Source organism: Arabidopsis lyrata (genome assembly GCF_000004255.2).
Source record: "Arabidopsis lyrata subsp. lyrata unplaced genomic scaffold ARALYscaffold_1, whole genome shotgun sequence".
Classification (NCBI taxonomy): domain Eukaryota; kingdom Viridiplantae; phylum Streptophyta; class Magnoliopsida; order Brassicales; family Brassicaceae; genus Arabidopsis; species Arabidopsis lyrata.
This window is the reverse complement of record NW_003302555.1, coordinates 3,965,579-3,987,436: the sequence shown is the minus strand read 5'-3', so window position 1 is coordinate 3,987,436 and position 21,858 is coordinate 3,965,579. Positions and strand designations below refer to the sequence as shown.

At 39.0% G+C, this 21,858-nt stretch overlaps 7 protein-coding genes across 14 annotated transcripts; 3 read left to right on the top strand and 4 right to left on the bottom strand.

Moving 5' to 3' along the window:
* The first annotated feature begins 1,113 nt into the window (after positions 1-1,113).
* On the top strand, positions 1,114-3,680 carry LOC9325863. The gene is made up of 2 exons (XM_002892511.2): positions 1,114-2,097; positions 2,767-3,680. The coding sequence occupies exons 1-2, from the start codon at positions 1,501-1,503 to the stop codon at positions 3,406-3,408; spliced, it is 1,239 nt and encodes a 412-aa protein (XP_002892557.1). The 5' UTR covers positions 1,114-1,500; the 3' UTR covers positions 3,409-3,680.
* Positions 3,681-3,706: 26 nt separating this feature from the next.
* Positions 3,707-6,794, bottom strand: LOC9328619 (pentatricopeptide repeat-containing protein At1g10270). 2 transcript variants are annotated; one of them, XM_021012124.1, is made up of 2 exons: positions 4,271-6,794; positions 3,707-4,237 (listed from the first exon to the last, which is right to left on the bottom strand). In XM_021012124.1, the coding sequence occupies exons 1-2, from the start codon at positions 6,675-6,677 to the stop codon at positions 3,936-3,938; spliced, it is 2,709 nt and encodes a 902-aa protein (XP_020867783.1). In that variant the 5' UTR covers positions 6,678-6,794; the 3' UTR covers positions 3,707-3,935. The 2 variants fall into 2 exon arrangements, with proteins under 2 accessions (XP_020867783.1, XP_002889798.1); XM_002889752.2 differs by having other exon boundaries at positions 3,707-6,794.
* Positions 6,795-8,090: 1,296 nt separating this feature from the next.
* On the top strand, positions 8,091-10,948 carry LOC9325862 (paired amphipathic helix protein Sin3-like 6). The gene is made up of 5 exons (XM_021011115.1): positions 8,091-8,754; positions 9,084-9,592; positions 9,668-9,806; positions 9,902-10,054; positions 10,132-10,948. Exons 2-5 carry the CDS (start codon positions 9,453-9,455, stop codon positions 10,216-10,218), a joined length of 519 nt encoding a protein of 172 aa, XP_020866774.1. The 5' UTR covers positions 8,091-8,754; positions 9,084-9,452; the 3' UTR covers positions 10,219-10,948.
* Positions 10,377-11,283, bottom strand: LOC9328618. The gene is made up of 3 exons (XM_021011114.1): positions 11,192-11,283; positions 10,881-10,981; positions 10,377-10,813 (listed from the first exon to the last, which is right to left on the bottom strand). The coding sequence occupies exons 1-3, from the start codon at positions 11,245-11,247 to the stop codon at positions 10,392-10,394; spliced, it is 579 nt and encodes a 192-aa protein (XP_020866773.1). The 5' UTR covers positions 11,248-11,283; the 3' UTR covers positions 10,377-10,391.
* A 4,664-nt stretch (positions 11,284-15,947) lies between these two features.
* LOC9325860 lies at positions 15,948-17,128 on the bottom strand. 3 transcript variants are annotated; one of them, XR_002328995.1, is made up of 4 exons: positions 16,979-17,128; positions 16,842-16,891; positions 16,557-16,657; positions 15,948-16,492 (listed from the first exon to the last, which is right to left on the bottom strand). XR_002328995.1 is itself a non-coding variant. In XM_002889750.2 (3 exons), exons 1-3 carry the CDS (start codon positions 16,895-16,897, stop codon positions 16,092-16,094), a joined length of 558 nt encoding a protein of 185 aa, XP_002889796.1. In that variant the 5' UTR covers positions 16,898-16,968; the 3' UTR covers positions 15,948-16,091. The 3 variants fall into 3 exon arrangements, 1 of the variants encoding a protein (XP_002889796.1); XR_002328996.1 differs by lacking the exon at positions 16,979-17,128 and having other exon boundaries at positions 16,810-16,968; XM_002889750.2 differs by lacking the exon at positions 16,979-17,128 and having other exon boundaries at positions 16,842-16,968.
* A 132-nt stretch (positions 17,129-17,260) lies between these two features.
* On the top strand, positions 17,261-20,475 carry LOC110224784 (protein FAR1-RELATED SEQUENCE 11). 5 transcript variants are annotated; one of them, XM_021011925.1, is made up of 4 exons: positions 17,261-17,403; positions 17,883-18,890; positions 19,035-19,478; positions 19,698-20,475. In XM_021011925.1, the coding sequence occupies exons 2-4, from the start codon at positions 17,913-17,915 to the stop codon at positions 20,316-20,318; spliced, it is 2,043 nt and encodes a 680-aa protein (XP_020867584.1). In that variant the 5' UTR covers positions 17,261-17,403; positions 17,883-17,912; the 3' UTR covers positions 20,319-20,475. The 5 variants fall into 5 exon arrangements, with proteins under 5 accessions (XP_020867584.1, XP_020867583.1, XP_020867586.1 ...); XM_021011924.1 differs by having other exon boundaries at positions 17,261-17,408; XM_021011927.1 differs by lacking the exon at positions 17,261-17,403 and adding an exon at positions 17,420-17,595.
* A 477-nt stretch (positions 20,476-20,952) lies between these two features.
* Positions 20,953-21,778, bottom strand: LOC9325859 (SKP1-like protein 18). The gene has a single exon (XM_021011931.1). The coding sequence runs from the start codon at positions 21,712-21,714 to the stop codon at positions 21,172-21,174; it is 543 nt and encodes a 180-aa protein (XP_020867590.1). The 5' UTR covers positions 21,715-21,778; the 3' UTR covers positions 20,953-21,171.
* Positions 21,779-21,858: the final 80 nt, after the last annotated feature.

Genomic DNA, 21,858 nt, shown 5'->3' with positions numbered 1-21,858 from the left:
TTGGAGCACAGAAAAATATCTATATCCCGCGTCAATAATCTCAAGGTAAGGCAAACAAAAAATGAAAAAATCTCTTCACAAGCAGTAGTAGCGGGTGTAGAAACATAATTAACATGGGCACAATATATTAACATATAAATTTCTAATATAAAGTTTTATATAATCAGTTATTTAAAGACATGTAAATGAGGCAAATTGATCTTAACAATGTAATTGTTTTGAACTATATTTGTGTGTGTGTGTGTGTTTTTTTTTTTTTTGCATGGATCTCATCTTCCTTCCTTCATAAATGTCGTCTATCATATACCTTCCAACATCTTAGGACTAGTTTGGCAATGTTGACAATTCTTTGGGATGTATTGACAAGTATAATTATAAAAAAAATATATGAAATTTCCAAGCTAACGACATGAAATTTCTAGGGACACTAATTGATAAGTACCATTGATTTTTTGACATCTAGATACCATATTGTTCGTTTAGGATGATAGTTCTTCCACTATGCTTTGGAGTTTGGATACTAAATGGCAAAAAAAACTTTTCATAGATCCCAGAAAATAGTATAGGCATCAGTATGAGATTTTCCGGTGATCAAAACATATTAAGATATTTTCCAAAATAAATAAATAAAATTCCATAAATCACAAACTTTAAAAAGGAAAAACAAAACAAAATTAGAATAAAATACATTGTCTCAATACTTTAACATAACCAAAAGAAGAATCAATAAATTTTACTAATAGATAATCAATATATACATTTTCGAAAAATTGTACAAATGTATTACAATGTTAAAATTATTTAAAATAAAATATTAAGGAAATAGAAATTAGATAACCTATAAGTTTGACTACTGGAGGATATCTGGATTTACTTTTTTCAAGAACGAAATGTCGGACCAAAGTTGACGAGCACTAAACCACGTCACAATCAAAACGTGGGCCCTCCGGCCCAATAACTTAAAAACCTATAGATTCTTCCCACCTGGCAAAATCTGCGGAGTTTGAACTCGTTATGTTTTTCGACGTGGAGTTTTAAACTCAATTAATCTAATTAAATTAAGCATAAACTCCATTTAATTCTTGGTCTTTTATACTATATTATTATAAATATCAAAATCAACGACACACATAGATTTCAACTAGAAGAAACAAAAGACCAGATTTGTTTATGTTTCTTCTTCTTCTTCTTCTTCGTCTCTGCATCAAATTCAGTTTCTGATCTGTTTCAGTCGTCGTTTCTCACTTTCCTCGAAGATTTCCAGAGATCCAATTCCCATTTTCCCAGTTACCTATTTCGTTTTCTTTTTCCAAAAATTGTGGATTTGATTCCATGTTAGAAATTTAGAAAATTTCTCGAGGAGATTGAATGAAATGGATTATTTCTTGAAACAATCAGATTCTCTTTGAATCAGAAGAATGTTTCCCTGAAACTTTATTTTTGGGGAACAGAGATCACTGTGTTGTGTTGTTAGGTAGACAAGTTTGAGTTTCTCGAACAATGGCGAGAGGAGGGAAAGAGGAAGGAGAAAAACACATAGGGTTACTAAAGCTGGCTCAAACGCTGTCGTTTTTGCTAATATTCATGGCCGGAATCATCATCGGCCTCGCCGCAAGTTCTCACATCGATCGCTACTTCAATTCTTTGCCGAGGATGTTCTCATCAACCACTAACCTTCAATCGATTCCGTTTTCGAGTCCTGATTACTCCAATTGCACAATCATCCACCGAGACTGCACAGGTAACGACGAGAACGAGAGCGACGACGGAGGAGTCAAGGCGGAGAAACCAAAGGTTCGAGATTGTTGGAGCATTGATGGGTTTGTTCGGCCAGAGAATCTGAGTCATGGAATGACTGATGATGAGTTGTTCTGGAGAGCTTCGATGGTTCCGGTGAAGGAAGAGTATCCGTACGATAGGGTTCCGAAAGTGGCGTTTATGTTTCTGACGAGAGGGCCTTTACCTATGCTTCCGCTTTGGGAGAAGTTTTTTAAAGGCAATGACAAGTACCTATCGGTTTATGTTCATACGCCTCCTGGATACGACATGAATGTCTCTCGTGATTCTCCCTTTTACGACCGCCAGATCCCGAGCCAGGTACGTTTTGATGCAGTACAGTGAATGTTTTTGTGTCTTGCTTGTGTTCTTCAGTGGATCAGAACAAAACAAATACTTAGTTTCACCAGTGACTTACTCTTGTATACAAGAACAGAGTAATAGATAAGTAGATAAGAAATATAGTCATTCTGGATCATGGAGATCTTGTTCTCTAGAGGAACAACATGTAGATCTAATCGGCATGATGGAATCCAAGTTATAGGTGCTTAGGATTTGAACTTTTTAATTGTTTCTTCCACTGTGAGCTACATCTGTTTCAAGGTTGTGTATTAGATGAAGCTTTATTACTAATTTTGCTATTATGTGATTTTGTGGAGCATAGCCGGTTTTAGTTTAATGATCGGGAACAGCTTTTATTATAGAGGTGAACTGCTTAGCTGTGAACTAGGAAACTAAAAAAGACTAATTCATAGACACATTATATAAGCTTCTCTTGTTGATTTAAACACCTTTTATTGTAGTAATCCCTTTAATTTTCTCTGTATGTCACAATGATCCTGGTAATTGCATAACGCTTTGTTTGGTTCTTCAACTTGGTCATCTGATGAATCATGGATGGTCTGTGTCATTGTATGCTAGATCTAGTTGATAAAAAATCTAAAGAATTCTGCCTGGTTCTGATGGTTTTTTTATACTTGAATTTTTCAGAGAGTTGAATGGGGATCCCCACTATTGACAGACGCAGAGAAGCGTCTTCTAGCCAATGCATTGCTGGACTTCTCAAATGAGCGTTTTGTTCTTCTCTCAGAGAGCTGTGTCCCAGTTTACAACTTCTCAACTGTCTACACTTATCTAATAAACTCTGCTTACAGTTTTGTGGACTCTTATGATGAGCCAACACGTTATGGCCGTGGCCGTTATAGCCGCAAGATGCTCCCGGATATCAAACTCCATCACTGGCGCAAAGGGTCTCAGTGGTTTGAAGTAAACCGTAAAATCGCCATCTACATCATCTCAGACTCGAAATACTACTCATTGTTCAAACAATTCTGCAGACCAGCTTGTTACCCAGACGAGCATTACATCCCTACTTTCTTGAACATGTTTCACGGTTCAATGAACGCAAATAGAAGCGTGACATGGGTTGATTGGTCCATAGGCGGTCCGCATCCAGCTACATATGCTGCAGCTAATATCACAGAAGGGTTTCTCCAATCTATAAGGAAAAACGAGACGGATTGTCTTTACAATGAAGAGCCAACTTCGTTATGCTTCCTTTTTGCTCGGAAGTTCTCTCCTTCTGCCTTAGCTCCTCTTATGAATTTGAGCTCTACTGTCCTGGGGTTTTGAGAAAAAACAAACTGATTCATTTCTCCTCTTCTTTCTTCTTTTATAGGGATGAGATGAGATTCTTCTACGAGATATATAATATACATAGGACTCTTTTTCTTTCTTATATAGTTTTATTTTATTAGCTTCCTTTGGTTATAATCTCTTCATTATTTGGGGTTTTATAGAGATGATCGTAATGGTCAAGCCTTTTGTATGCAAGAGTTTTACTTCTGCCGACCTGCAGAGCTAATCTAGTTGTAGATTTACGAATATATTATTCATTTTGATCACTTTTTGGAAGAAATGGAATTTAATGTTTTGATCGAATTACTGATTTTAAATTTCCATTACTCTTTAGAAGCCATTGGAAACTTCAAAAGAACCATACATACAAGTGAAGAAGCAAGGGCAACGAACGTAGTAGATTATGATGTTGATCCTAAAGAAATAAATACTAGAGTTTGCAAAAAATGGGAACCACAAAGCAAAAGCCAAATTAACTATGAGGAGAATATTGGTGCAGAAGAAATAGCGAGTTTGTCAAACTAGTTCCTCAACTCCACTACCTTTTTTTCTTGTGTGTCAAGGCACTCATGGGAGGACCCTGGCTCCTGTTGTTGAGGAAGATGACTGTCCACAGAGTGTGACCTCGGTGTCTGATTAGCCACCTCTCCTGGCACGGGATTTGACCACTGTGACTGCTGATGGCTAGCTGTCTGATTAGACCACTGTTGCTGCCCTGTCCATGCTGACTGCTGGCCAGCTGTCTGGTTAGCCCACTGCTGTTGCTGGCCGGTTGTCTGATTTCCCCACCCTTGTTGCTGGCCGGTTGTCTGATTAGCCCATGGTTGCTGCTGGCTAGGAGTCTGATTAGCCCATGATTGCTGATGACCAGTGTTCTGGTTAGCCCACGGTTGCTGGTGACCATTATTCTGATTAGCCCATTGTTGCTGCTGGCCAGGCGTTTGAGTAGCCCACTGTTGCTGCTGGCCAGGCGTCTGATTAGCCCATTGTTGCTGCTGGCCAGGAGTTTGATTAGCCCACTGTTGCTGCTGACCAGACGTCTGATTAGCCCAAGGTTGGTGCTGGCCAGCTGTCTGATTAGTCCATGATTGCTGATGACCTGAAGGACTTGACCACCCCGATTGCTGAGACCAAGATTGCTGCTGTTGATATCCCGGTGCCTGTCTCGACCATGACGGTGGCTGTTGCCCTGCCGTCTGATTCGACCACGATTGTTGCTGCTGGTTAACAGACGTGTTGGACCAAGAGGGATTCTGGCCATTATTAGCCTTGTAAGCTCCTCCTGCTGTTTGACCTGCAGTTCCATTGGCCCAACCTGAATTGGAATGCACCACTCCTTGGCTCGTCCATGGGGACCTGTCTCTAGGCTGCTGCGGAGCTGCAGGTGTGGTTCCAAACACTGCGGGTACACTAGGTGGAGTGTTACCAGACTGCCCAGCGTTTCTAACCGGCCGGGCAACAGAGTTCAAAATTTTCTCAATCTCCTCACGACGTCCTGCCTTCTCAAAAACCTCAATGGTGAATTCCCGCAGCACAGTAGTAACCCCAACATTATGTCTAATCATATCACCAACAATGTCCTTGGCTTGGTCAAGTGCATCACCATCACAAAGACCTCTAACCACCACATCATAAATGGAAGGATCTGGTTTTGGTTCCCTCTCTCCCATCTTAGTCAAAACTTCAGCAGATTCCGTAAGCTTACCATTCTTAATCAGCTCGCCAAAGACTCTCGTACCGAAATCAGCAACCACCCGTAGATTCACATCAACCATCCTGTCCAACATCTTGAGAGCATCGTCCATTCTTTCTGCCTTGAGATAAGCATCGATCATTGCTCTATGGCTTGGAGCATCAGCAGGCAAAGATTTAGATACACCTTCAGCAAAGAACCTTTCAGCTTCTGTTAACATCCCTTGTTCACAGAACCTTGTTACTATGTTACAGTAACCTAAATAATCCATCACAAACGGTTTGGAGGTGACCTTACTTCCGACCTTCTTGAATGTATTAATCGCTTCACTAAACTCTCCCATCTTGAAACATTCATTGACCATTATACTAACCGTATCCGAATTCACGGAAAGGATATTCGGAGGAGTGTGATTATCCAACATCTCATTAAACAAAGCCCAAGCTTCATCCTTCTTACCATACTTGAGAAAAACTTCCAAAAGTACATTACCAGTCGGAGGATGCATTCTGAATTTCTTATCTAACAAAGACCTGTAAGACTCCATAGCTTCCTTATCATTCCCTTTCTCGAACCAGTGCTCCATAAAGGTGGCATTGACAATCCCATCATAAACAGTACACTTAGACTTCAATTCATCAAAGAACTCAATAGCCTTATCGAAATCACCAAGGTCTAAATATCCTCTAATCAGATTGTTATACACCGTCGAATCCGCAGCTTGACCTTTGCTCAACATCTCCCTTAGTAAACTCGCAGCATCTCCGATCCTTCCAGCTTGAACCAAGCCTTTGGTCAAATGTCTATAAGTAACTGAGGATGGAGCAAAAGGAGCATTAGCCAATATGTGTCTGTACACTTCAAGGGCTTCGTCGACATTCCCTTCATCACAATGAGCGTTGATGATCTGATTGTATGAGACTACATTGGGGACGATGTTAGACTGCTTAAAGAAATACTGAAACAGAGAAATCGATTCACTGTAACGCTTGGCTCGGTACATAGCGGCGATGATGGCGTTACAGGTGAAGACAGTAGGTCGAGTATTGGAAAACACAGACTGGCGAGCGAGCTTTGATGCAGCGTCGAGGTCTGATGCTCTGATCAGTGATTGGACTCTGTTGTGAAGGTTAAGCCTTTGGCCGACGAGTGCGGAAGTTGAATCCGGAAGCCGTGGAGCATTGGGATCACGTTTTGGAGGAGGAGCTGAAGGATCGCGACGGAGAGCGTGGAGAGGAGGTTCAATTCGGAGACGACGTTTACGGCGGCGGCGCTCAGCAGCGGCTTCTTCGGCTGAAGAGAAGGCCATGGTACGATGCGGGATCGGTGGATAGGGAATTGGAGGGGTGTGATTCTGAGGAATCTGGAATTGGGAAGGATCATTTGGAATTGGATTAGGGTTTGGATTTTTCTCTGAATCCTGATTATTACCAGTGGTCGTCTCCGGATCTTCATTTGCCGGGGAAAGTGAGATGTTGTGGATGCGTTGGTGGAGGAAGGAGATCGAAAGAGGGCTACGGGTAGTGGTGGTGGTTGTACAGAGACGGCGGAGGAGGTGACTGAGAGACATGGTGGAGGGAAAATGATTTAGGGTTTTAGAGGTTAGAGGAAGCCGAAACCAATGACGATGGTGGGAGTAGAGAGAGCGAGCTCGTGGCTTAAACCCTTGGATGTGAAAAATTAAAAATTAATGTCGAAATGAAAAGAAAAAAAGATGGCTGACTACACGAAGTATCTGCGAAGATATGGCCACATATGCAAAGTTTAATAATGGATCTTAAACTACATGAACTATATATCGCATGTCCACATATACGAACTATATGTAGTCATGTCGCCAACATTACGAACATTTTTTCCCGGTACACTTTTCGCCGGAATCCGATATTGACCAGTTTGACCGGCGTTGACTAACATAAATATTAAAAAAAAAAAATTAGTTTTTTAATATTTAGAAATTATATTATTGAATCATTTATAATATTATATAATTAAAAAAAATATACAATATAAAAATATAAAAATATTTTGTATATATATTCAATGCATTGATTTTTATAATTAGTTAGTTTTGATAATTTCAAAACTAAACTAAAAATAAAATAAAAACCAATTAGATAAAATAATTGTAAATATGAAATTTTCTGTACTCTCTAGTCTAAAGTTTTTTGTATAATATGTTGTTAATTTTTGTATCTAAAATTATTACGAAAAATTCTTTTAATAATACAAAAAAAAATTAACAACATATTATAAAATGAAAATTAAAGGACGACGTCGTAGTGTTTAACAGTGGCTGTTTGTTAGTACGTGTAATGTTATTCCAAAGATAGGTAAAGAAAGGAAGGATTTTTTAGAGCAACTCAAGCAAAAGTGGGGGTTCTCTAGTTAAAATTGTCAAAAAATAATTCTAAACTAAAAATAAACGTGAGAGACAACTCTCTCAAGAGAGCTTATTTTGTTTGAGAGAGTCTGCCACATGTCGCGTTTTGATTGGTCACATATTTTTTTCTTCAGTTATTCTTTCTGATTTTAAATCTGTATTTAAGGAAATAAAATATACATGGTGATATATATAAGAGAAGTATTACTATTTGTTACCTTACATATAGGAAGTTTGATAGAAGATTTCGTTTAAAAACAATAATAAAGACAAATAATAATAAAATGTATTATTATCTATTTTTGTTTTAAAATAAATTTGATGATGTTTTATTTTCTAAAAACATAATATTTTGACCAAAATAATATGTTTTTTGTATATTTTCTTTTGACAAAAAGTTTTTAGTACTTTTTTAGAATATCTAAGGTATACAATAATATTATATATATATATATATATATAAACTCGCTTCCAACACGTACCTGCTTCCTAAATTTTTTAAAAAACTCGCTTCGATATTTCCAAACGCTTTTGCTTCCGTGTATCCCTTTCCGATTCCTTGTAGCTTAGGTGGTAATCCGGTGAGTCATCGCTACGTTATTGTGAGTTATCGTGATATGTTATTCCGGGTTTTTTTTTGCTTATCTATTTTAAAATGTTTTAAAATAATGAATGTTTTAATATTTTATGCTTTGTAATAATTATTAAGCTGTATGAAATAAAATAATTTTATATTAAAATTATTAATACACAAAAAGTTCTCCTTTGGGCGATGGCGAGAGGATGTCAGTAATTGGGTTACTCAATCGGAATACTGTAATTGGAGTCGATGGTAGTTTTCTTACGCTCAATTTGGTTCTATTCAGATATGGGTATCTCCGGTTTTGGATTTGAATTCTCAGATACGGCGGCGGATTCACAGAGTTCCCCGAGTGCTGCTGCGACTGATGGTTTTGGAGCCGATTTCCTATAAGTTAGCGTGTATGAATATGTCCTGGGACAAGTTCGAGACGGACAAATAAACGAGACCATATGTTTTGCTGCAGCTGATAAGTCTCACTCAGTTTTCTTGTTGATTGATGAGATATATGAGCAGATGTGCAGGAACTGAGATTGTATGCATATAAGTTAAAACAAATCGTTAGAGCATATAAGCAGACACAAACAATCAGTTGGAGCCGCAGAGGCATTCCTTTGCTCATTGTGAGATTTGGCAATCACACCTGTGGCAGATCTGGAGCACTAACCCTTCGTAGTCTATCAGGTAATGTGCAAACCAGAACTTTCTCATAGACCACGATTTGGTTTGTTTACCAAAGTTTCTGAGTCATGGTGAAATTATCTGTTCTTATGCTTGTAAGGTGCTCAAGCTGTGTTTCTTGATGTTGTTTACTTGCATGCCTCTCTATGTTACAAAGACATTCATGAGCTTCGTACTGGCCACCTTGCCTTTTATGCCGTCTCTAACAATTTTAAAAACGAGTGGCGCAAGAAACAAAAGTAGCCATCAAATATTTCCACCGATGCTTCCGTAACCATATCTATTTATGAGACTTTATAGAGATTACCCTAATTTTGGTTTATGCTCCCCAGGTTATCCAGTCTTCCAGAAATGATCAGATAATGGAGGATGAAGGGAATCATATGGTTACGGAAGCATCAGTGGAAAAGCATGAGGTTGAGCTAGAAGAGGGTGAATTATCTCCACCGCCAGTTGTGAGCAAGGCAATTTTGAGGTTAATGGACAGAATGGCTTCAAGCCTTTACATAAGTGACGGACATTGTAAGAAGCAATAAAGACCAGCAAAGTTTTGATAAAAAAAAAAAAGGGAGCAAAGAACAATTTGGCGATTATTTGAATGAATATTTTATAATGTTTAATTATTTGAATGATTCCTATTATGTGCTATTTAGGCGTCATCAAGTAAGGACTGTTTGAAGCATGCTTCTTGAGTCTGTAATATGATGGTTTTTCCATCCCGTGCTATCTATGTTCTTCTGTCTATTTCCAGATGTTGTACGAGAGAATACAAAACAACAAAGAAACATTCAGAAAAGAAATGGAAGGCTCCAGATAACACGACTCTTGATTCTTATCCCAGGTGATATATCTTTCAAATTAATAGCTTTAACTGAAAAACGATTCCTTACTGATTTTCAAATCATAACACGTTTAGGTTCATGGATGCACTCTATAATTTACTTGACGGTTCTATTGACAATACCAAGTTTGAAGATGAGTGCCGAGCTATTTTTGGAGAACAGTCATATGTTCTTTTCACATTGGACAAGCTAGTTCAGAAGTTTGTTAAGCATGTAAGCAAAACCAGTGTCTTGTCTCTACTTCCATTCTCTCTCTCTTATTTCTCTCTTTCATCTGATCATTGGGATGGTTTTTGGATATGCTTCAGCTCCATGCGGTTGCATCTGATGAAACAGACACCAAGCTTCTGCAACTACATGCGTATGAGAACTACAGAAAACCGGGAAGATTATTTGATATAGTGTATCATGAGAATGCATGTGCCATCCTCCATGAGGCAAACATATACCAGATCAGATATGTAAGTTTCTCTTAACTACGCATATTTGTCCATTCAAATTCCATAATTTATTAATACTAATTTGGAACTGATTGCAGTCATCAGCGGAAACACGTCTCTCGATTCAGCTTATGAACAGCGGGAACAATCAGCCTGAAGTAATGGGTGTAGCGACAACGGGGTAAGAACCGAATTTCAATCAGAATCCAACAGAAATTTGAAAATAAAAGTGAGGTGTACGTAATTTAGAAAAAATAGTTCACTCCTCGGTGATAATAGGCAATGCCAAACATATAGCACAAAGTCAACAAGGAGGTGTGTGCAACTAAACACCATCACCAGCATCGTATAATAACCATCACGAGAATCCTAATAACGTAAAAAGTTCTGTAAATATTATTGCCACAACAACGGCAATGCAGACGAGTATGGGCAGAAACCACCAATATACAAAGTCAATAAGGAGGTGTGTGAAACTAAGCCCCATGACCAGCATCGTGTAATACATCCTAATTAACTTTCCATTGATGTTAATCCAAGGCAAGTATTCCAATGCATCTAGAAGCAATCCCATAGTCATGTGAAACCTAAAGTAGCGAGGCAAAGATTCGTTCTTCACCATCCACATGAACCCTAAGCAGCAATACACCATGAACAACCTGTTTTGCAATCTGTTTTCTGCTACTGTGGTGATTGATGAGTTATCGTCTGCAGATGCTGTCACACGCCGTGGTAGTCTTCGGTCATAGGCAAACGATAATGAAGATGCAAAGTCATTTGCTGCAGATATTCTCTAGACATTAGTTTGCAAGGTTTAAACATTAATTAATAAACATATATATAATACCTAGAAGAGGAAGAATCTGTCTCGAGATTCTGGATTTTGGGAATGAACCATCATTGGAGAAACACACTCTCGTTGGTTTCGTGTGTGTTTTACTCTGATTCCTGGCAAAACACACCAATATATTAACATAGATAAAGTGTGATATATGATCATAAATTAGTGTTAAATAATTTGTTGCAATATCTTTTACATTAATATCTTTAACAAAACAAAAACACGTTTTACATATACCAAAAGTCAACTGATGACAACCTTAATCACGATCAACTGAAGAAGAATAAAAAAGAAAAAAAAGAAGAGGAGAATAAAACCTGGGACCGAGGAATGAAAGCGAGATACGATCGGTAGAAGTCGCCAAACCCTGCATAATTTTATTTTTCAAAGATTGGATTGATAAGATATATATATATATATATATATATATATAGAGAGAGAGGCAAACTCCGAAAGACACAAGAGTACAGGCCCATCCAAACTCAGATCCCTAAACTAAATGGGCTGGGAAGAAAAAATAGACGCAACAAAGCTTAAACGGTGCAGTTTTCCCCTTCCAACAACAGTTTCTTTCTTTTTTTTTTTTTTTTTTTTTTGCACCAACAGTTTCTTTCTAATTTCTCTCTTTACTCTTTCAATGAAATTTCTCATCATCCTTCATCCATCATCAAATTAGGGCTTCTCCTAGAACCTTAATCAAATTGTATTTGTAAACGCATATTTGTGGCTAAGTCTATGTGTTCGAGTACGTATATGTTCGAGTCCGAGTATGTATGAGCATAAAGTAAACGACACAAAGAGTTTGTTAACGGGGTTCGGTTTTTCCTACATCCCCGGGACCTAGTCCAGAACAAATCCACTAGAACAAGATTGCAATTACAATTGCATATGATATCGAGCACTACTATGCCTATCATTCTTTTCTAGATGAATAAACCACCAATAGATCTTACATCATATCTGGTGGGGCGACGCCACAGACCTTGTGTGCATCTCTCGAGAATACCCTAAGGCGCGCAAGTCTTCATGAAGCGCCCTCTTGGTATTTATAACAATTGCTCAACCCTAGAGTTGACAATTTTCCTATTCTACACTAATAGGAATTTCCTATTCTACACCAAAATAGGAATTGACAAATTTCCTTTTTCTTTATGGACAAGGAAACTTTGTCTTCACGTTCTCATCTTGAATATACTATTTAAGATGTTTATCCAGCTCAACAGACGTCTCTTGGCTTGTCCAAGTCGTCCCCAAACTTCTGTACTCCAACTCTTCAAAGCAGTGTCGGAACTAGTTCAAGAACTATGTCAGACGTCAGATACATCCTTTGATATATCAGACTGCTGGTTTCCTGATTCAACACCATATATTCTCTGGTTTGTGTCAATCACAGTCACTTCCTCAATTCATCAATCTCATGACATTTTAGATGGATTATAAAACTCAGTCAACACAACATCTTCAATCTCTCCCTTGATGATTGAGTTTTATAATCCAAGCACCTTCTAGAAACTAGTCAACACAATAATAACAATCTCCCTCTTGATGAGGGCGTTTTAGAACCCAAGCACACACTCAATGCTTCATGTTTCGTCATCTATTCGACTCAAAAGATCTCACATCTTCAGTATTTGTTGTATAAGTTACTTGTACAAGTTCCTATATCCAAAAAGCAGATCAAAGTTGTTTCTACTCTGACATTCTTTAATTTCTTATGGAAAGCATCTCAAACGATATTTTAACAGACCATAATATGTGTCTCAAAGAAGCCATAGCTGGAGAGATGCCAGCCACTTAGCATGTTCTCTGCATATGGATGGTTGTTGGAAAGTTTCCATCGTGGTTTAATGCCGACTGGAAAGCTGAATTCCACCGCCTCTACCATCTGGAATCCGTGGAGGAGTTGGAGTTGGGTTGGAGAGATATGGTGAACCCTTTTGGACTGCACACAAGCAGACACATAAATAATTTGTATGCCTCACGTTCCTTGTGGTCTTTACCATACCTGAGAAGCCATTTTCTAGATGGAATGACTTTGACTGGCCGATCGAAAGCCATTAACGCCTTTATTCAAAGGTTGTTGAGCGCACAAATCCTGCTAGCTCACTTTGTAGAACAAGTATGTTCTCTTCTCCACTCTGACAGTGTTAATTCATTGCTAGTCTAGTAAGAAGAGGGCCATGGATAGTGAAGTGAGCTATTTCAAGCTCTTAGGCCATTGATATAGTATAAAGAAGAGTATGATAAAGGGACACGTGGACGGTGGAGATGGAAGGAAGAATCAACGGTCAAGATTATAAGCAAGTGGGTGTTGGTGTTTAAAAGGAAGATGAAGATCAGAATTAGATTTTATCGTGAAAATTGTGAAGTTTGTTGTTCTTTCTTTTGAGTTTTCTGTTTCTCTGAGAATTCTCTGAGGATTCTCATGGCTATTTCCTCATTGTAGCTTGAGCTTTTTCTTCTTCTATGCTCTAGCAATTTGAGAAGTGGATCCGTGTTTTATGAACATCGATTCAATCTATCGTTCGATTTCATTTGTGAGATTGTTGAGTTTTTCTATATCAAAGGTATCAGAGCGAAGACGATTCTCGGTCTTCAACAATGGAAAGGCGAGCTCAAGCGACGAAAGAGAAGGAAGTGATGGAGGATCTGCTTGGATTGCGTGTCGCAAAGTTGGAAAACAAGATCGCAGAGCAAAATTCGAAGATGACGAAGCATATGGTTGAGATGTACGAAGCGATTCATTTGTTCTCTAGACCGTCGAATCAAGCCGATGTTCATCATCAATTTCGATATGCACCAGCATCGGCTAGTTTCTCGCCAGCTCCAGAATTCGGGAAGCGATCTGGTAACTCTAATACTTATGCTGGTGTTACACGTCTTGCGAAACTGGATTTTCCTAGATTTAATGGTGATAAAATCAAAGAATGGTTGTTCCAAGTTGAACAGTTCTTCGAAATTGATCATACACCGGATGAGTTGAAAGTAAGGATCGCATCTGACCATTTTGATGATCTTGCTGCTGCTTGGCATCAATGGATGGTGCAATCGGTTTTGTGGAAGCATGTTATGCACGATTGGATGACTTATAAAATGTTGTTGCAAGGCAGATTTAAGGAGCTGGAGGTTGATCCAATTGTTGAGTTGAAACAATTACAGGAAACAGATGGAATTAGAGATTATCATGAAAAATTTGAGCTGATCAAGTCTCGTGTGAATCTATGTGTGAATCTATCTGAAGCGTATTTGGTTAGTATTTACTTAGCAGGGCTCAGAACTGATACTCAAGAGAATGTTAGGATGTTTCAACCTCAGACGATTCAACAATGTTCTTGATTGGAAAATTGTATGAGCGAGCACATCCACTTAAGAGAGATAAAGAGTTGGAGGCAGAGGAGAAGCTGAAGTTGGAGAATCACGAAAATTTGGTACAGGAAGCAATCTTGGAGGAAGAATCAATTCCACAATTTCAGGTACCAATTGCTAATTCTGAGATTTTGAGGAGTAGTGAACTTAGGGAAGTCAATTTAGGGGTGGGAAATCTAGAAGATGTGGTGATGAACGAGAATCTGGAGCAAGAATTGGTTCAAAAGAACATTACTAAAAGATTTGAGGTTGAAGGTGATGTAGAAAGAAGTCAACAAGTGATTTTTGTTGATGTGGAGAGCTTCGTGCAGCAACAAGAATTGAATTGTGATAGAGATTTTGTCTTAGCAATGGATCATGGGGGTAGTTCTCCTTATGCGAAATCGGAGACAGGATGGTTTGTTAAAACTGATTCAATTTCAGAATTCGAATTGGAGTCAATGGATTCAAAAATGGAGACAGATTCTGTTGCACACCTTCAGGATCAACAACTTGTCGTAGCAGCAGCTTTGAGTCCACTCTTTGATGATTTCCACTCGGACGTGGCTGAGTTTTGTGAGCAGTCAACATGTGCCAAGTCTCATAAACAGAAGCAAAGACTATCTCCAAAGTCTTGGATGTTCAAATTCAAAACGGGTTCTAATCCTAATGGAACTAGTCACTTACACTGTCACAACGAATGTGGTTACAAATCCGTCGTGGAGTCAAGAAGCAGTGCAAACTTCTTGTGCACAAATTCACAAAAAAAAAAAAAAAAAAAAAAAAAAAAAAAAAAAAAGCGTATGCTTTGTCTTTGTAGCAGTCAAGCTTCGATACCAATCATGGTGATTGTTGTGGTTCTGATTAAGTGGTCAAATATGGAGAAGCTGTATGAATTGTTGCAGCAAGATCTTTCTTATCAACCATGAGGGCATGGTTGTTTGGGGAGGAAGGATTTGATATAGTATAAAGAAGAGTATGATAAAGGGACACGTGGACGGTGGAGATGGAAGGAAGAATCAACGGTCAAGATTATAAGCAAGTGGGTGTTGGTGTTTAAAAGGAAGATGAAGATCAGAATTAGATTTTATCGTGAAAATTGTGAAGTTTGTTGTTCTTTCTTTTGAGTTTTCTGTTTCTCTGAGAATTCTCTGAGGATTCTCATGGCTATTTCCTCATTGTAGCTTGAGCTGTTTCTTCTTCTATGCTCTAGCAATTTGAGAAGTGGATCTGTGTTTTATGAACATCGATTCAATCTATCGTTCGATTTCATTTGTGAGATTGTTGAGTTTTTCTGTATCAGCCATCTATGCATTAATTGTTCAAGTATTTAGTTTATAGGGTTTATGCATTTTAATCTCATGAAATGGTACCGTACGTGTAAAGGTGCTAAGTAGGTAATCAAATAAATACAGTTTTTGATTGAGAAAGCACACCTGGTCATTGTAAAATATGAGAACGTAAAAGCTAACAGTCGTAGAGTACCCAGTAGCTCACTCTGTAACTCCCTTAGTACTGTTGTCTTTCCCTTACTCTGTTCTCTCCCAACTAGATATGAAGAACGTATTGCCTCTCATGTTCTGCTCAGTTTGGTTTGCTTTTCACATTGTAAACCAAATACAATCCATCTCGTTGGATATCGAAGTGAGTTTCTTTCGTTTACAGCTGGGATCGGTTTTTGGACCTTGCTAACACACACACACAACAATGGGATAACAACCGAATTTGAAATGAAACAAGACTTTATTGTTGGGATTTTCAAAGGTATAAAAAAAAGATTCTATTGAAGGATAACTAGAAAAAAGCTCACCGTAATATAAACAAGGACATGTGTGCAACTAGACACCATCATCATATATGACTTAAAACCATCTAAGATAATCCTAAAACCTTACAAAGTTGTACAAATGCCATTCCAGCACCAACAAAACAGAGGGCGATTTTAGGGGCAGCCCACCATAATATGTCAACAAGGGTGAGTGTGCAACTAAATCCCATCACCAGTATCGTGTAATACACCCTTAAACTACCATTTATGTTAATCCAAGGGAAGAATTCACATGCTTCTAGAAGCAATCCCATAATCATGTGAAACCTAAAGTAATGAGGCAAAAATTCTTTCTTCACCATCCACATGAACCCTAGGCAGCAATACACCATGAACAACCTGTTTTGCAATCTGTTTTCTGCTACCGGGGAGATTGAGTTTTTGTCTGCAGATGCTGTCACACGCCTTGGTAGTCTCCACGATGGTGAAGTTGCAAAGTCATTTGCTGCAGATATTCTAGACATTAGTTTGCAGTGCTATATATGAAGAAAGGTTTAAACACATAATACCTAGAAGAGGAACAATCTGTCTCAAGATTTTTGATTTTGGGAATGGACCAACATTGAAGAAACACACTCTTGTTGGTTTCGTGTGTGTTTTACTCTGATTCCTGGCAAAACACAGCAATATATTTACATAGATAACGTGTGATATATGATCACAAACTAGTGTTATAAGTTATATAGTCCCTGAGCCGTAACTCTAAATAATTTGTTGCAATACCTCTTTAACAAAACAAAACAAAAATCAACTGTTGCAAACCTTAATCACGTTCAACTGAAGAAGAAAAAAACCTGGGAGCGAAGAATGAAAGCGAGACACGATCGGTGGAAGTCGCCAAACCCTGCATAATTTTTACTCGGGGTCAGGATCTTATTATTTTCAAACCTAAAAAGATTGAGTTGATCAGATACATAAAAGGGAAACAAACCTCCAAAGACACAAGAGCGCAAGCTTATCAATGGTTTGTCCAAACTCAGAGCCCTAAACTATGGGCCGGTAAAAAATAGACGAAAGCCCAATAGAAACGCAACAAAGTTAAAACGGAGTAATCCGATCCAAATTTCTAAGAACCGAAATAACCGGCTCGGTTCGGGTAACCGTAGTCGAGGGATGTGAGAAACTGAGAAGAAATGGGATTTTATTAACAAAAATAATATCGAAATGAAAATTAACGGACGACATCGTATTGATAAATGGGGGCTGTTTGGTAGTACGTGTAATGTTGTTATAAAGACGAGTAGAGAAGAGGCGTAAGATAACAAGATGCGTAGGAGAAAGGAAAGGATTATTGTCACTTGCCTGCGCAAATTAGGGCTTCTCCTTCGCAAGACTCTGTTCGCCAGCTTAAATTCAGTAGTGTACTCTCTTTCTCTATCTCTTGCAACTTCTCTATTTCTATTCTCTTCACGCATTTCTATCAGGACTTCCATTTTCTTAACGAAATTGGAATTCGAATCATGCGAGTTTTATTGAAAACTTCTCTTCTTGTGATTGATTTCAAACGTTTCGAATACAGCGACTTTCAAATTATGAATAACCCATCTTGTAATTGCCATTGATCTCGGAGAATTCGAATTGAGTTAGCTTCGAAATCTCCAAATTACATTAAAAATTCAATCTTTCTAGCTTCGTACTCATGAGTTTAAAGCTTGTAATCCATGTGGCAGTGGCACTGTGAATTCTTAAGTATCGTCAATTGGTTGCTTTCCACAATCATTTTTAAGCTGACATGATTCTGCGAACATTATGTAGCACTTCATTGCAGATTATCTGGTTATTGTAGATAGTAATGTTACAGAGTCTCATAAGTGCTCTTGTTATGTGCTTGTCAGGCAAAGTGCTGAATATACCTTAGGAGCTAAATGTCGGATGATCCTGGACAGATGTTGCTCATCTATGATGATCCTTCAGATCAGCGATCCCTGTCTTTGGACGATGCTAGTAGTACTGAGGAATCTCCAGACGAGACCACTCTCTCTTTAGAAGCAGTTCACAATGCCATTCCATATCTCGGACAAATATTTCTCACACATGATGCTGCTTACGAGTTCTATAGTACATTTGCAAAGCGTTGCGGGTTCTCCATACGCCGTCACAGGACAGAAGGAAAAGACGGAGTTGGCAAAGGACTTACGAGGCGCTACTTTGTTTGTCATCGTGCTGGTAACACACCTATCAAAACTCTAAGTGAAGGAAAACCACAGAGAAACAGAAGGTCTTCTCGATGCGGATGTCAAGCATACTTAAGAATTAGTAAACTTACTGAGTTAGGTTCAACGGAATGGCGTGTTACGGGTTTTGCTAATCACCACAATCATGAGCTCCTAGAACCAAATCAAGTTCGTTTTCTTCCTGCATACAGGTCCATATCAGATGCAGATAAAAGTCGGATTTTGATGTTTTCCAAGACTGGAATTTCAGTTCAGCAGATGATGAGGCTCTTGGAGCTTGAGAAGTGTGTTGAGCCAGGATTTTTACCATTCACCGAAAAGGATGTCAGGAATTTGCTTCAGTCATTCAAGAAACTTGATCCTGAGGATGAGAACATTGATTTCCTGAGGATGTGCCAAAGCATAAAGGAGAAAGACCCTAACTTTAAGTTCGAGTTTACCTTGGATGCAAATGATAAGTTAGAAAATATTGCCTGGTCATATGCTTCTTCCATTCAGTCATATGAAATCTTTGGAGATGCTGTAGTTTTCGATACAACACATCGCTTAAGTGCAGTCGAGATGCCACTTGGAATATGGGTTGGAGTTAATAACTATGGTGTGCCTTGCTTCTTCGGTTGTGTGCTTCTACGGGATGAAAATTTGAGATCGTGGTCATGGGCACTACAGGTAACAAAGTGGCACACTAAGCTGATTAAGTTCCTTTTCCACTTATTTCTGTTTTAAATTCTTGGCAAGTGTCTGTGGGTAGGGCAAATAAGCAAATCAATTTGTTTCTACTCTGACACTCTTTAATTTTGTCTCATATGGAAGGCATTCACAGGGTTCATGAATGGGAAGGCACCTCAAACGATATTAACAGACCATAATATGTGTCTCAAAGAAGCCATAGCTGGAGAGATGCCAGCCACTAAGCATGCACTCTGCATATGGATGGTTGTTGGAAAGTTTCCATCCTGGTTTAATGCCGGTCTTGGGGAGCGGTACAACGACTGGAAAGCTGAATTCTATCGCCTCTACCATCTGGAATCCGTTGAGGAGTTCGAGTTGGGTTGGAGAGACATGGTGAACTCTTTTGGACTACACACAAACAGACACATAAATAACTTGTATGCCTCACGTTCCTTGTGGTCTTTACCATACCTGAGAAGCCATTTTCTAGCTGGAATGACTTTGACTGGCCGATCCAAAGCCATTAACGCCTTTATTCAGAGGTTCTTGAGCGCACAAACCCGGCTAGCTCACTTTGTAGAACAAGTATGTTCTCTTCTCCTTCTGACAGTTTATTCATTGCTAGTCTGGGAAGAAGAGGGCCATGGATAGTGAAGTGAGCTATTTGAAGCTCTTAGGCCATGTATGCATTAATTGTTCAAGCATTTATTTTATAGGGTTTATGCATTTTAATCTCATGAAATGGTACTATACGTGTGTTGAGTTTGCTATTTTTGCTAATTTGAGTTATGGGTGAATATGCAGGTGGCTGTTGCTGTGGATTTCAAAGACCAAGCCACAGAACAGCAAACAATGCAGCAGAATCTCCAAAACATCAGCCTAAAAACGGGGGCCCCCATGGAATCTCACGCAGCCTCGGTCCTCACTCCATTTGCATTCTCCAAGCTCCAAGAACAGCTTGTGCTTGCAGCTCACTACGCATCATTCCAGATGGATGACGGGTATCTCGTGAGACACCACACAAAACTAGATGGAGGAAGAAAAGTCTATTGGGTTCCTCAAGAAGGCATCATAAGCTGCAGCTGCCAACTGTTTGAGTTCTCTGGGTTTCTCTGCAGGCACGCACTCCGTGTTCTCTCTACAGGAAACTGTTTTCAGGTCCCAGATAGGTATCTTCCTCTTAGGTGGCGCAGGATCAGTACGTCGTTTAGCAAGACGTTCAGAAGTAACGCAGAGGATCATGGAGAGAGAGTTCAGCTTCTGCAGAATCTGGTTTCGACTCTGGTCTCGGAATCGGCTAAATCGAAGGAGAGGCTAGATATTGCAACGGAGCAAACCTCCATCCTCTTATCCCGTATCAGAGAGCAGCCTGTCTCTTCACTTGCTCTCCGAGACATTTCTTCTTCTGTGCAGAGGAATTTTTGATACCGCAATGTTATGCGTGTCTAACTATTTTTAGATAAGATAATTACTTTATTAACCTAATCTTACAAGATTGAAACTCTTATCTTAAATTATGCAGTGTTAGAAAAAACAATTTTATATTCGTTGACAAAAAAGAGAAAGATAAGTCAACCTTAAATCCGTCTTGTTCGACTAATGATTTATTTACATGTTAATGCGTAGGCCACACATGTCACCAGAACAGTAGAACAGTATTTTGTTCCAAGTTATGATCTGTAGAAGATAATAAAAATTGACTCGTCCAAAAAAAAAAAAAAATTATAATAATACAATTGATTTGTGCAATCTTTTCAAATGGGCAGATGTTTTTCACAAAGCCCAAATCGTCGTTACCAACACGTCAACAGCATCTGAACGAACGAGCGAGTGTATACTACACACACACCCAAACGCGTGAAGATAAAACGACAGCAGAGAGTGGGTTCTCTCGATTTTCAGCAGAGAGTGGATGACCAAGAGCTTCTGGCTGACACGTGTCGACCAATCATTTGACAATATCAGAACTTCAATAAATAACTGGTTGATTCAGCAGCGGTTTGTAGGAAACCGGTTCTAGTAATATCTTCGTTTTCAATATCCAGACTTAACCGAAAAGAAGAACAAAAGAAAAAGCACTGATTTTTAAGATTAGGGTTTTGAACAGGATCGTGAATCGAATCAGAACAACATTGGTCAATCAATCTCTCAGTACTAAAATTACTTGAGACCAAGTCGAAACCGAAAAGATGAAACCATTCACGAAATCTAAAAGGGGAAAATAAAAAAGAAAAACCCTAAATCCTGCAATTTCGAAACGAATCTAAGAAAGGTTAAATCAACCATTAAAAGTCCAAGCGTTCTCCTTACGAATCGCTTCTTCTTCTTCAGGTGTGAAATCGTTCTCGATGTTGAAGATCTCTCGAACTTCCTCCGGAGTTTTGTCCTTGATGTAATCAGCAACCGTCTGGCTAGCGAAACCGAGAAGTCCTTCGAAGTTTAGGTAGTTGGCAGCGAGAATGATTTTGAAGATCGTCTCCAGATCTAGCTTTTCCACGAACTTAGCGTCCCACGAATCCAGCTTCTTCTTCGCCTCCTCGTCTTCGTCTTCATCAGGTTCAACGACGTGCTTCTTCGCGTACTCGATTATCTTAGAGAGGATATCTCCGGTGACGTTGTCAATCGGAATTGCTTTGCCGGCGCAGTCATCTTCGATCATGTGCGCTATGATCTGAAACTTACGCGCCACCGCTTCGTCGATCTCGAAAGACTCGCCATCGGAACTCGTCAACAAAATCTTGTTAAAAGGCATGGTTAGACTCGCCACCGCTTCCTCTATCTCGGAAGATTTGCCGTCGGAGCTCTTTTTCGAAGAAGACATTGTTAATATGGAGAAGAGGAATCCAGAAAGAAAAACCCTCACAAGCCGGTCATTAAAAAACGTAGGGGAGAAAGGGAAGGCAATGGATCAGGATAATGGGCCTAAAGATTTCATAAAGCCCAAACAATTTTATACGGCTGTACT

What these genes read in the sequence shown, in the direction of transcription:
- LOC9325862 (XM_021011115.1), top strand. Translation starts at nt 9,453, where the DNA reads ATGATGGTTTTTCCATCCCGTGCTATCTATGTTCTTCTGTCTATTTCC. An exon ending in TTCAGAAGTTTGTTAAGCAT is followed by an intron (nt 9,807 to 9,901) that starts GTAAGCAAAACC and finishes GATATGCTTCAG; the next exon opens with CTCCATGCGGTTGCATCTGA. An exon ending in ACATATACCAGATCAGATAT is followed by an intron (nt 10,055 to 10,131) that starts GTAAGTTTCTCT and finishes AACTGATTGCAG; the next exon opens with TCATCAGCGGAAACACGTCT.
- LOC9328619 (XM_002889752.2), bottom strand. Translation starts at nt 6,677, where the DNA reads ATGTCTCTCAGTCACCTCCTCCGCCGTCTCTGTACAACCACCACCACT.
- LOC9325863 (XM_002892511.2), top strand. Translation starts at nt 1,501, where the DNA reads ATGGCGAGAGGAGGGAAAGAGGAAGGAGAAAAACACATAGGGTTACTA. An exon ending in ACCGCCAGATCCCGAGCCAG is followed by an intron (nt 2,098 to 2,766) that starts GTACGTTTTGAT and finishes TGAATTTTTCAG; the next exon opens with AGAGTTGAATGGGGATCCCC.
- LOC9325859 (XM_021011931.1), bottom strand. Translation starts at nt 21,714, where the DNA reads ATGTCTTCTTCGAAAAAGAGCTCCGACGGCAAATCTTCCGAGATAGAG.
- LOC9325860 (XM_002889750.2), bottom strand. Translation starts at nt 16,897, where the DNA reads ATGCAGGGTTTGGCGACTTCCACCGATCGTGTCTCGCTTTCATTCTTC. An exon ending in CTTTCATTCTTCGCTCCCAG is followed by an intron (nt 16,658 to 16,841) that starts GTTTTTTTCTTC and finishes GTGTTTTGCCAG; the next exon opens with GAATCAGAGTAAAACACACA. An exon ending in ACAGATTGTTCCTCTTCTAG is followed by an intron (nt 16,493 to 16,556) that starts GTATTATGTGTT and finishes GAATATCTGCAG; the next exon opens with CAAATGACTTTGCAACTTCA.
- LOC9328618 (XM_021011114.1), bottom strand. Translation starts at nt 11,247, where the DNA reads ATGCAGGGTTTGGCGACTTCTACCGATCGTATCTCGCTTTCATTCCTC. An exon ending in CTTTCATTCCTCGGTCCCAG is followed by an intron (nt 10,982 to 11,191) that starts GTTTTATTCTCC and finishes GTGTTTTGCCAG; the next exon opens with GAATCAGAGTAAAACACACA. An exon ending in ACAGATTCTTCCTCTTCTAG is followed by an intron (nt 10,814 to 10,880) that starts GTATTATATATA and finishes GAATATCTGCAG; the next exon opens with CAAATGACTTTGCATCTTCA.
- LOC110224784 (XM_021011925.1), top strand. Translation starts at nt 17,913, where the DNA reads ATGTCGGATGATCCTGGACAGATGTTGCTCATCTATGATGATCCTTCA. An exon ending in CGTGGTCATGGGCACTACAG is followed by an intron (nt 18,891 to 19,034) that starts GTAACAAAGTGG and finishes CTCATATGGAAG; the next exon opens with GCATTCACAGGGTTCATGAA. An exon ending in TAGCTCACTTTGTAGAACAA is followed by an intron (nt 19,479 to 19,697) that starts GTATGTTCTCTT and finishes GTGAATATGCAG; the next exon opens with GTGGCTGTTGCTGTGGATTT.